The sequence below is a fragment of the Chroicocephalus ridibundus genome, chromosome 6, assembly GCF_963924245.1.
Source record: "Chroicocephalus ridibundus chromosome 6, bChrRid1.1, whole genome shotgun sequence".
NCBI classification, from domain to species: domain Eukaryota; kingdom Metazoa; phylum Chordata; class Aves; order Charadriiformes; family Laridae; genus Chroicocephalus; species Chroicocephalus ridibundus.
Window position 1 is genome coordinate 10828927 of NC_086289.1, and position 13333 is coordinate 10842259.

At 41.3% G+C, this 13333-nt stretch overlaps 1 protein-coding gene across 5 annotated transcripts in view; it reads right to left on the reverse strand.

The window, feature by feature from the left end:
* Nucleotides 1-13309, reverse strand: part of VTI1A (vesicle transport through interaction with t-SNAREs 1A) — a 284284-nt gene extending 270975 nt beyond the window's left edge. For 2 of the 5 annotated variants that reach the window (XM_063337613.1, XM_063337609.1), the window contains exons 1-2: nucleotides 12903-13291; nucleotides 5109-5167 (exon numbers count right to left, since the gene is read on the reverse strand). In XM_063337613.1, coding sequence (XP_063193683.1) covers nucleotides 5109-5167; nucleotides 12903-12996 — 153 coding nt within the window. In that variant the 5' untranslated portion in view covers nucleotides 12997-13291. Of the gene's footprint in view, nucleotides 1-5108; nucleotides 5168-12902 lie in introns of all 5 variants that reach the window. The other 3 variants (XM_063337611.1, XM_063337610.1, XM_063337614.1) reach the window with 3 other exon arrangements.
* Between the last annotated feature and the right edge of the window lie 24 nt (nucleotides 13310-13333).

Consider the following 13333-nt stretch of genomic DNA (forward strand, 5'->3'; position numbering starts at 1 on the left):
GCGGCCTGTCCAGATCCCTCTGCAAAGCCTTTCTACCCTCAAGCAGCTCGACACTCCTGGTGTCGTCTGCAAACTTACTGAGGGTGAAATCGATCCCCTCATCCAGATTAAAGAGAACTGTCCCCAATATCAAGCCCTGGAGAACACCACTTGTGATGGGCCGCCCACTGGATTAACTCCATTCACCACCACTCTCTGGGCCCGTCCCTCCAGCCAGTTTGTCACCCAGTGACGAGTACGCCTGTCCAGGCCATGGGCAGCCATTTTCTCAAGAAGAATGCTGTGGGAAACTGTATCAAAGGCCTTACTAAAACCCAGGTAAACAACATCCACAGCCTTTCCCGCATCCACTAAGCAGGTCACCTTGTCATAGAAGGAGATTAGGTTAGTCAAGCAGGACCTGCCTTTCATGAACCCATGCTGACTGGGCCTGATCACCTGGTTGTCTTGTATGTGCCACATAATGGCACTCAGGATGATCTCTTCCATGACCTTCCCAGGCACAGAGGTCAGACTGACAGGCCTGGAGTTCCCCAGATGCTCCTTCTGGCCCTTCTTGTGGATGGGTGTCACATTTGTTGGCTGCCAGTCTACTGGGACCTCCCCGGTTAGCCAGGACTGCTGGTAAATGATGGAGAGTGGCTTGGTGAGCACTCCTGTCAGCTCCCTCAGTACTCTCAGGTGGATCCCATCTGGCCACAGAGACTTGTGTGTGTCTCAGTGGTGCAGCAGGTCCCTCACCATTTCCCCCTGGATTATGGGGGCTTCATTCTGCTCCCGGTCCCTGCCTTCCAGCTCAGGGTGCTGAGTACTCAGGGAACGACTGGTCCTACTACTAAAGACTGAGGCAAAGAAGGCATTAATTACCTCATCATTTTCCTCATCCTTTGTTACCATGTTACTGCCCCTGTCTAATAAAGGATGGATATTCTCCTTATTCCTCCTTTTATTATTAATGTATTTATAGAAACTTTTTTTATTGTCCTTGTCATCTGAAACCAGGTTAAGTTCTAGTTATAGCCTCACATCTTTGTAGTCCTCCTGACTGGCCTGCCCCTTCTTCCAAAGGCCAAAAACTTTCCTTTTTTCCCCTGAGTTGTGACCATATCTCTCTGTTCAGCCAGGCCAGTATCCTTCCCCGAAGGCTCATTTTTCGGCACATGGGGACAGCCTGCTCCTCCACCTTTAAGACTTCCTTAATACTAATGTAGAATACTAAGGGGCCTGAAACACAAAAATATGGCACAGAGGTACAGAAAATCAAAAGAAGTTATAAACCTGGGCTGAGCTGCCTGCTAATTACCTGCCCACTGGGTCATGGAGCCTCCTCTACATGGTGCCGTCTGCTCAGGAATTCTATTTTGCACAGCTGAAGAATCCCTTACCTGCCTTTTAAAATCTTTCCAACTTACTTTAAAAAGATAAAAGAATACTTCTCCTTGGTTGCTGTAGGCACCTGAAACAATATTTACTCACCTCCTACTGATCTCAGTTGAGGAATATGGCATTGGAATAGAAATGCCTTTCAATTAGGGTCCCAAGCTACTGGTTACCTGTCTTCACAAGGGAGTGCTACAGTTTATTCCTACGTAATCGCTTGCTTATACTTTGAAATTTCACCCTCATATAGTAAGAAAAGCATCTGAATTTAATCAATAGAATTACCAGATACTCAGAAGTTATTCAGCCTGATCTATTCTGATTACACAAATGATATTCAATAATAAACTGTAAAGCAGACTTTAATTAAATAGTCAGCAATGAATTGAAGCATACAAAGTAATTTCTAATTCTACCCGGTTCTTTGGCTCAGGCTTAACTTTCCAAAGGTGTATTACAAATTAAACCGATAGCTGGAGTTAATGGCTTATTTCTTATCAATTTCATCTCAATATATTTTATCTCAAATGTTCTACAAACATATAAAACATTCCTTGTATATACATAAAATTATATGTGCAAGGTCAGGATATTATAATGAAGTCTTAGTTCTTATCTATTATATAAAACCAAAACCATCTCCCAGTGAATACCGAATTTGCAGCAAAGATCAGGATCACAGTCCATGAAATCCAAAATGTTGATTCTATCAGAGAGTGTAAGGTCCAAGGAACAATGACAGAGCATGCATATTTAAGCTGACTGACATTTAACACCTTTTTTTTTTCATCATGATATTAAACATGAGATTTTGTGGCTGGGCTGATACATTTCCATGTGAAGTCATGCAGAACATAGTGGTCCAAGCAGGTGTAAACCTAAATGCAACCTAACTTCACGCATTTTCACTTTCAAGGCTCATATTATTGGTCATAAAATCGTATTTTTCATACATGAGCAAGAGAAGAGCTAAATTCTACTAAAAGCTAAGAATTACCTGGCTGTAGAAGCTCAAGTTTTCCTCAGAAAACAGAAAAGCTCAAACTTCTGTTATTGCTTATGTTCAAACTCGCCATCACTGTGGTGAAGCTGAGCATTCTGGCACCTAACTCTTGCCCAAATTCACAAACCAGGCCACATCCTTAGCGCTCCTCAGGTGTTTAACCTAGTAGGTTTGCTCCTAATAACATCCAGTACACTCCCAGCACTGAATACAGAATAAAGCAGAGCAGCCACTGTTATTTCCATTCAAAAAAACACAACAAAGTAAGATAGTGCTGCTGATGTTGTCCATTGAAACTCCAAAATAAGTTTCCCCCTCCCACAGGAACTTTTCCGCATTAAATTGCTCTGAAGAGTTGCTAGCATTTTATGAAACTTCTAAGACTCGCTATTTTATTCAGATTCTAAAGTCCTGGAACTAAAATAGAGATCTATGCTAAAAAAGCCAAGTGTCTAGATAAGAATAACCTAGCATTTGCAACACAACAATTTTGGGATGGGCCCCTCATAAAACACAAAGGCAAATAACACACAGACAGTTTTTTTCTTCTTAAAAGTAGAATTTCACTCAAAAATGCTAATTCCAGCTCTTCTAGCACATGCCAGATTTTTTACTCAAAAGAATTTCCCTAAGGTTATCACAACATTCACCTTTCTTAAAAACTTGGTAAGAATAACATTTTTATCCACATTCTACATCCACATAGGATGCAGAACGACAGGATTTCTCTCCAGAGACCACTAACTCAACAGCTCTGGCTTGAAAAAGCAGCCTGGGAGTCTGAAAAGTTTGGGTGTCAGTTCTACACATACATCAAATCAATTACACCAGTGATTTCACCCAAACAAAGCACGCAGTGTTTTAAAACAATCAGTGGTTAGTCAATGTAAATAGATTATCTCTACAATAATATTTATAATACATGAGAGTGTTATTTCCTAGCCAAGTAGGAAATAAACCAAAATCAGCTAAACCCAGCTTTGACTACCCAGGAAAACGAAGAAAACCAATGTATGAAAATTACCAGTAGCAAGGAATTCGGTTTATTTTGATTTTCTACTGTAGCCTTTAGTTTAAAAGAGGATCTTTTTAATCAGTTCTGTTATTAGCAGGTTTGTTCAAATTGATTTTTAAACTCGAGCCTTGACATTAATCACAAACATGTTAGGTAATTGCTTAAAGCCAATAATTGAATTAAGCACCTGTCTAGCAGCATTAGCAACAAGATCTAAAACAAAAGCGTGAAAGAAAAGCCAGTACATTAAATGAAGATCATCATTAGGATAAAAGTACAGACACAGGATTTACTTTTTAATCTTTTAATAAATAGATTTAACAAATTTAGATGATCTTTTTCTGGCACAAGGAGAAAAGTAATGAGCCATTAACTCAATTTCTGCTCCTTCGAATCATACTTCAAGTAGAAAACCAAATTTGAATTATTTTTCATCAGACCACCCATGCTACAAGTTCCCTGTACTGCTATGCTTTTTTGACATGTCAAGTTGTAGTGAAAAGGAGATGAAAATAATTTCTAGATTTTTACTTTATTTCAGGTGTTTGAATATGAAAATGTCCAAAAGACCTTAATACATCTTCAGAACATCTTCATGAGATGGTACAGTACATTTACCATGTTTCTCACTGAGAATACCAAATCAGAGAGGTTAGGCACCTTGCCACCCTCACAGAGTGAGCCTGCAGCAGAGTTTTCCAGCTTTCCTGCATACTATTCCAACCATCTGGTCTACAAAACTAATTCAATTCTTAAACCAAAAGACCACAGGTGTCAACAAACGCTCTAGAGACCTTTTTCTTCCGAAGTCACTTTAAAAAGCGAATTTCAATATTACTGTTTAGTTAGTAACCAAGTCCTTAATTCAAGTTGCTCAATTATAAGAACCTTCAGGCTAGGAGAACTGATTTCCTTTCCCTATCTTAACAGTTAGATTACATTTCTGACACTAGATAGACCAAACTCATTTGCAAGCAATAAACAAAAGCACCTTCAGGCAAGAAACTATTGCTTATGGGGGAAAAAGTCAATCTCAGCTGTCATCAACACCTTTGCTCAGCTACTCCACATCTACAAAACTTTACTTTTAGGCTTCATCCAGATGGAGGACAAGACAGGCTGTAATGGGAAAAAAATTATTAAAAAAAAAAAAGTCATAGCTGCTTAACATATATTGCTTTCTTCTGTCAGTGAGGATCACTAACTAATGCTTAGTTAACATACATGCTCTTCTCAGATCAGTAACCCACACTTCCATTGCCCCCTTGACCTCAAACAACTAAGTATCTTTATGGCTCACTTGCTCAAAGAGAGAAAAAAAGATCTACAGCCCTACAGACAATCAGACAGATTAAATCAAGTACATGCATGGGTCCTACAAGAAAAAAACCAAACAGTCCAGGTGTGTAAATATTTAATTCAATTCCTAAAGTAAAAGACCTAATCCACAACTGAAAGCCTGTAGTAGCCTGTGATAGTTTACAGCAATAATTCAAAACTTAAATCGCTTAAACACAAGATTAACAAAGGATATGCTCCTCTTGGGTATTGTATATCCTCAAATAAGAACTATTTCAAAAACATTGTTTCATTTTCTAATGTATTATTGTTAAGTATTTTTAAGTCATCAAGTGTGTTAAATGTTACCACTAATGATCCTATTGTTTTCCCTAGGAATTTGCTGTTAACATATGAAAAGCCAAAACGTACCAGTTCCCTTGCTTCTTCGAGCTGCCTCTCAACATTTGCAACCATCTGCTTCTTCTCATCTGAAATAGAATTGTGAAAATACCAATATAATTGTGCTCTTGCCATGAAAGAAAAATTTTAAACGTTTCTATGTATCAGTTAAAACCAACTCCAGGGATTTATTCCATGACATCATCACGCACTGCGATACCCACGTTAGTAATTAAAAAAAAAAGGGGGGGGGGGCAGAGTTTGGAGAATCCTTGAAGTCTTCTGCTTTGTTATGCAGCATTTGCTAGTTAGGAAAGCAGTTACAGCTGCTCCAGGTGTAGGAGTTACATCTCAGCAGGCACTTGCTGGGTGTGTACAAATGCATGAGAAGGCATATATTTAAGCCAAATAGTAAAAAAACCCTATGGTTTAAGAACAAAGGTTTATCCTATTTATGTGCAAAATACGAGATGCGCAAAACCAAGCATCCCATTTATAATGAATCCAGGTACTGAAGAAAAATGAGGTTTCTATTCCCCTGTTCCTATGCTGGGTCTAGAACCCTGTTTCTTTTGCTTCCACACAAACAAAACGAAATGCCATGGGAATTACAAGAAAACCACTGTCTTCTAGTAGCAGTAAAAATGTAAATTAGTAATAAAAGATGAAAATTAAAAAAAAAATAAGCTTTATGTAGCAATCATCCTCTGCCAGGTTCCCCAACAAATCCACATCCCAGCTACGCAGAGCACGTCTGACTTTCAACCTGCCTTTAACCATCCATTCTCAGGCAGAGAATCCAGTACAAACCAAGAATGAGATTCAGTGTCACATCTGCCAAATATTCCAATTGCTTGACTGTTTGGTTTGTTATATTATGAAAGAGGACTTTCTGAGTAATATTCAGTCACTAGATAATAAAAAGTCCCCACATTGCTTAATTACTGTGGGCATTTGGGAGCTGCTATACTGCCATTTGTATCATCTCCTGCCCCTCTCATGGCCACATCTTCCATCCTTCTGACTGTAAATCCACACACTGTCTCAATGAAGTCAACAACAAAACTCTGAACATACAACCCTTTACACCATTGTTTGTTTGAAATCAAGAGCATCATGAGACATCTGTGCTGGTGGTTTGCCTGATGAAGCAGATAAAAAGTAAATTGCACAAAAGTCTCTCCAGTCATTGCTCCCCAGAGATCTTGATGGATAAGTCTACATTGGCACAATAGATTTTACTGTGTAACTTTAGACTTCATGGTTTTCTTTTTTTAGCCTGAATTCCTTTACTCCTCTTCCACATGACCTCTTTGTATCCTAGAAGTGAAACATTAAAGACTGAAAGGGACTAATCTGATGATTTCCTTTGATTCCTGTGTGCCACAAGCCACTGAATTCTAAGAGAGACCCTCCTGAACAAACGTATATAATTTAGCTTCTCACAGGCTGAAATGCTTTATTTTTAAGCAAACTTAGCGCCATAGGCGGGAATCAGGGCATGATGAGGTACCAACCAAACCCAGAATTTCTGCCATATAAAGTAAAACATGCCCTTAAAACAACCTTCCTTAAAAGTAACAGAACCACTTCTGAAAGGACTACATTGCTACAGTTTTTGGGGAAGCATCCCCAGCATAAGCACGTCATATTTCAGCTGAGCCCTTCTACTGCTGTTCCATAGTACCCTGCATTACATTTGCATGAGCCTATCTTCTTATTTACCTAAAATACTCATCTAAGGACACGTGAACATTGTGATCTGTCCTTCTCCAGTTACATATGTTGCAGCTCTGCCTGCAGCGGGGATCAGATTCAGAATCATCTTTCTACCTTTAAGATAACGCAGAGATCTTTGCAAATAACCAGCTAGGCAAGAACTAGAAAAGCTGCCTTCTGAGGATACAACAGTATGGCTGGCAAAACATAGCTAGAATAAAATCTTGAAGAACACTGAAGCCCTCCGAGTAAAGGGAACTCTGCCAGCGACACAAGTGAGAAGTTAGAGCTCACCCCTAAATCCTCCCAAACAGTTTCCCTTCTTATCCTTGAAAGGGACCCAGAATTTCATCAAGCAATCCTCTCTACAAAGATAATGCCATGAAAACCAGCATCTTTCCTGTAAATCTGGAATTCACTCTGCCACGTCTGGTGGATTCAACTACAGCAGAAGACGCAGAAAATGTTCATTTCTGTGCAGCACTTTTAGTCTTTTTTAGCAATGTCTTTCTTTAATTCCCCACCAGGTTCTCGTGATTGCACTCAAGCCAGAAAATGCAATGGTTAGTGATTTATCTTCCTAACATAACTAGACCCAAAAGAAAAGAGAATCTGCCGCTTGTTTGCCCACACATTTCAGTTCTCCTGCCGAGCATCCCAAAACATCTCTGTTCTTTCCTTCATTTGTAAGTGGGCAAGATGATGATGGATGAAAGGAAAAACAATGTATGATATAAACCACACAATACCAGTTTATTCAAGCTGAAAAAATTTAAAGATATAGCAACAGAAAAAAAATGTACTATAGCAATTTCAGTATTTCTCTGAGTTTTACTGGATTACAATTTCCATACACATTAAGCAACGTGAAATGTAAGGGTATAAAGTTGGGGGGTTGGGGAAGATATTTCATGGTCTACAAATTCTGTGTGTACTTGTGATTACAAGAACTACCTAGGACTCCACTGACCAGTAAGATCTTACCTACGCACAGAGATATTAAGGTATGGACCTTTGGTACAGAAAACTCAGTAATACTCAAGGAGGTCTGGCTGGAACTGCTCCCATAAAATTGAGGAGGTATTCAAATGATCTTTAATGATTTAGTTAATTAAACTTCAACCAAACTCCAGAGTTGCGTTTTAACATCATCCCAGATTTATAATAATCACCCAGATGGTGACCAGAGCAACTGCTGAGAGCGAGGCCTACTGACAACAGGCCTTTGTTGTTCCTTCAAATACAGATGTGTGAGCGAGCACATGGAAACATCCCAGCACTGCAGCTTTGGAGCAATGTCTTCACGCATTTCCAGAAAAGCAGCTGAACTTCTGGCAACCGCATGTAGTCCCAGAACAAGAAGGGGTGGCAGGATCCACCAGGGTCACTTTGGTAAGGAAAAGCAAGCTTATCAAAGTGTAAGCATCACCCACTTTGTTTCGCTTTCCTCTCTTCCTCTAGCTGCATCCATGTAAAATCCTGGTGGGAGTATGCTGCCTGGAGCCACTTACCTGCAGGACTGCCAATACCTCTAGGCTGATAACAGCAACAGAAACATGAAATGCTGCAACACTGTCAATCATAAAGTACTTGCTGGAATGGTTTTCAAACCATTCACTTTCAGTTTTACTGCCACAGTTAAGCTAAGGAAACAACTTATTTCACTGTCAGAATCCCCACAGAAAGGAGGACACAATATCCACAGGATGACTTGCTCAGAGACTGCAGATGAGGTCAGAGGGAGTTAGAGAAGCTTGCTACTAAACTAGTAGATCGGGACAAACAAGTCATGATCCAATTAAAGATCCTCATATTACTAACTGTATTACTCCACTATGTCTCAGGCACAATCTGCCTACTTGACCATTTCCCTAAATATACTTCCACTATATGAAAGAATTAAAAGGGTTTTTTTCTTAATGCAGAATTGATAATATCCTTTAAAGAAAGTAAATAAAAAACAATGCTTCATCAATATATCTAAATTTAGAGTAGAATTTTTGTTGCCACATTGCCAGAACGTCCTAAAGAAAATATTGCATTTAGGGTGTATAATTTAACTGGTCAATTTGACAAAATATGGATAAAAACTAGAAGCAAAAGTGTTTTTTTTTCCCTCCAGGTAAGGATTGCAAACAAAGAAATCTACTCTGTGTTTGTACACAAGTTTGTACACAAAGGAAACAAGCTTTTACTACATTTTCCTCTGTTCTTTCAGCTTTGCCCTTGCATTAGTCACTATTTTGTCATCCAAAATACAGCAGTTACAGAAAGGCAGAAACCTGCCTACAAGCGTAGAAAGGTAACACGGCACTGGTTTGATCTCAAAACCAATGAAGGGATTAAAAAAATCTGGACCAAGACTGATCAGTCTCAATGCACGTGGAATTGCTTCTTTTTATTAGTACACACTGAGGAAAAGATTCAGTAACAAAGTGCTTCAGTTCATAGACCACTTGCAGATTTTGCTACACTGGCTGGGGTAGTTTACATGTTCACCACTTTGCCAGAAGTTACTGTTCAACAGCAGAGACAAATGGAACAATACATGTGTTTCTCTCTGGGTTACGAAACTGGGTTCAAGAGGCACACCATAATGAGACAGACCTGAAATTCAGACAGTAAACTCCAGTGCAGGGGTACAACAGAAAATTAAAGGTGGGCCTTTCTTCAGCTAAATCTGTTAGAGACTGAAATACAGTGCCTTGATTGCCCAGCAGAAAATGCAGGTATCAAGTATCAGAACAGCAGCAGCATTCAACTCTAAAAACACCATGACCTAGAGGCTCCTGTACTGTAAAAAGGCTAAGAACCACCATTTGTGCTGATAAAACAACTCTCTCTCAGATCAAGCAATCAAAATTTGTATAAATATTTGGTCAAATCACAAGACAGATGTTTCTCTGAAGCACTGAGGAACATTAATAAACCACATCAGCCCATGATCTTCATGCTTCAAAGACCTGCAGCAGCATCATAGAAATTCTATTTAAAAGCCATTTCTCAATTCAGAACACTTTCTTTAATTCTCCAGATGTTTGTTTCAACAGAATACATTTCTTCCCAAGACAGGCTATTGTCCCTGCAGCTTATTGTTTCTGTATTATCAGAGTGCCTTTGTTACATTTCTTGCTGAACTATTTATGCATTTGTGACAACAGGATTGTTTGTAGAGCCGTTATCCCCCTAGAATACAAGACAGCATCAAGTCCTGACAACAACGAATGCAGGAATGTTGCAAAAACAATTAACCGGTATTTCTCCAATTCAACTGAACGCGAAGCTTACAGCAGGTCCATCTTGGGCAGCAGAAGGAAATAAACCAGTCACTAGACTTCAGGAGATCTCTCTCTGTGTTACGCAGAAGTAGCACAAGTCCTTACACCTCTCATCCTGCTTCTTCCAGCGTGGAGGAAGAAGGCCATCAGCAATCTCTCTCAAATCACTGCTGCTGAAAACTGCCACCTCACGTGCATCTCCTCACGTCCCCCTCCCACCTCATAATCCTCTTTTTGAGGCTCTCCCAGCCATCTCCACAAGAACTAACTGGAACTTCTGGTGATGAAGAAGCAAAGATCTTGCAAATATTCCTATCAAGAAACAAGGGAAAAATGTGTATTTAAAATATTTCTGATTAAAATGCTTGGCATAGTCAGAGATTTTTTTTTTCCAGGTGGTCAAATACCTCTATTAGCTAATACTGCAATTTGGTTTTAAGTAGTACATGGCTTTTTTCTGATGAAAGACAGAATAGTCCTGAAAACTGAAGCAATGAACTCACTTATAAATGTACAGTGCAAGAAGTAGCTATAATGCAAGCCAGTCCAAACCATGTATGACTGGCCCCAAGTCCTAATACGGAAAAGTCACCTTTAAAAAAAAAATAAAATAACTAACCATTGTCTTATATCTTGAAGCCATTTAGCCCAGTACCACACTACTGCTCCCGCAGCAAACACATATTCTTTCTCCTCTGAGGACACCAAATTCTAAAAAAACCCCTTCTAATGGCCACATGAAAGAATCATGATTTCAAAGCTTGCTGCTTCTAGGCTATGTCACTGTTTAAGACAATACTCTTTAAACATCTCATATTTCAGCTCCAAAGTCTCCCTAAGTGAATAAGGGAGACTGATTCAAGGAGACTGATTCACTCCTAATAAGCAGAATACTCTTCCTACTACTGAACAGACACTTGTGACTTCCCAAATCTATACGATTAGGAAATTAAATATTCTTTTTCCACAAGCTCACTGTGTAGCACTACTGATTTTCAGAACAAAAGCCTCCAGTGTATTTATGATGTACTCCTGTTCCTCCAAGAGGTCCTTAAATTTACTCTGTTTAAAAGCGAACAACACTTTGTGAGGCAGTGGGAAATACTGCCTTGATAAGGTACTTTACATTAGGGAAGAATTCACTGCATCCCCTCAGTAAATTGTTCCAGAGATCATTTACAGGTTAAATAACATTTCTGAGCAAACTAAATTACACCAGTTCTAAATTTCAATCACTGGAACTCTTTGGATCTCTCCCTTCTTCATTTTGTAAGTCTCCGTTAGTAGTACCTCATAAGTACCTGCAGACTGTGACTGAATTATCTCTCCATGTCCTTTTTGTTAAGCTCAACAGCGAAACAGCTTTGTTAAGCCAATGAAAAGGCATAGTTTCTTTTCCTTTAATAAGGCTTGTGATTGGTTGGTTACCCCAACTTACCAGAGACTTTCTAACTTGCTAGGATTGGAATTGGACATCACCTTCCAGTACCCCAACTTATCAGAAGACTTTCTAACTTGCTAAGATTAGAACTGGACATAACCTTCCACAATCAATCAGATTTTTATTCAAAATCCCCTTGTTTATGCATTTCAGATGTATTTTGAACCTCTGAATTACGCTGCACTGAGATCATATGGTTTAGCTGACCACCTACCTCGAATCCTGTTTAGAGTCACTACTTCATCACTTCATGATGCATTTCCCACTCTAAAAGTAGGATGTTATTCTTTGGTCCTGGATGTATGATGTTTTTTCCTTTAGTCATATGGAAAAGTATACCATTAGTGTGTGTTTATTCCTCTCTTATATGATACCCACTCCCACAGTTAAAGTATCCTAAAGCTTTGGGAAACATGCATAGGAAGCAGAGGCAGAAATATTTAATGACCTGGAAACAGAAGAGGCATTAAGCAGAGCTACAACAGGGACAGATGAGAAATCCACTTGTTTCAGCTTTCTCCTGTCTCATACCAGGGCACTGATTCATATGTGCTAGAAGATTCAGCTACACTGGTTAATGAGATTATAATTTTCAGCTTCCTACCTTAACACTCTTGTTGACATTATTGTCTCTACTGCAGGGATACATCATGAATTAGACCATGAATGCTGCAGGGCCCTGCCAAACACATTAAAGTCAATGAACACTGATTTCTTTGAACCTGCTCCTACATGTGAGTCACCACAGTCAATTACCCCAATCAAATGTTTCGACAGTAGACAGCAAAAATACAGATTTGGATTAAATCATGCACAAATTCTGTCTATGCCACATGAAACAGACTTGATTTCCGTGACTGACATTGTGGCACGCCCACAATAAAAAGCACCCGGCAGCGATACTGGCACAAGCATCACCGCCCGGCTCTGACCCCTGCGCTGCTCAGCCCTTCAGCGGCGCCGGCACAACTTTGCGCGGCCCCACAGCAAGTCAGGAGGGAAGGGCCGATCCTCACAGCCCACCTGCGAACAGTTTTCTGTCAGGTTATTCTTAATTCCCTTCACCAGACAGCTCGCTGCTGGAACAGGGGGAAGTGAATCCCGACTCCGCTGCGCGAGGAGCAAGACGACACACTGGGGTGACGGGACACAGAGACAGGCCACACTAAAAACACGTTAAAAAACCCCCCGACACCACCCCAAGCGCTTGCTGCTGGGAAGCCGGAGACTCCGGGAGCCGGAGAGGCTCTTACAGCCGAGCAAGACGGGCCTGCGGTGCGGAGCGACAGCCGCGAAGGCGGAGAGCAGTGCCGGTGGGAGCACAGCGCCACAGGGGCCTCCCCGCGGCGCCGGGCCAGCAGCCGCCCCCCGCCGACCGCCACTCACCTCCTACCAGCTTGGGCACCTTCCCGATCCTGCCCGTGATCTCGGCCGTAAGCACCGCGAAGTCCTGCTCGTAACTCTCGAAATCGGAGGACATGGCGGCGGCGGAGCCGGTGGGGGAGACAGCGGCCCCGCTGCGCTGACTGCCGAGAAAGCCGCGCTCAGCTGGCCGCCCTCAGCCGCTCCGCACCCAGGCGCTTCCGCGTTCTGCTCCCTTCAAAGCCGTTTCCCCCCAGCCTCCGGGCGTCTCGACACAGGTTCCGGAGAGAGTCTTCGCCCCCGCTCAGGTGCTTTTAAGCAGCGCGGCCCGCCGCCCCGCTCCCGCCCTGACACCCCTTGACGACCTTCGCTTGGGGGCGGCCCGCTCGAGCCCGGCAACCCGGGGTCCCGCCTTCTAGCCTCGCTCCTTCAGCGGGGTGGGGACGGAGGGACGC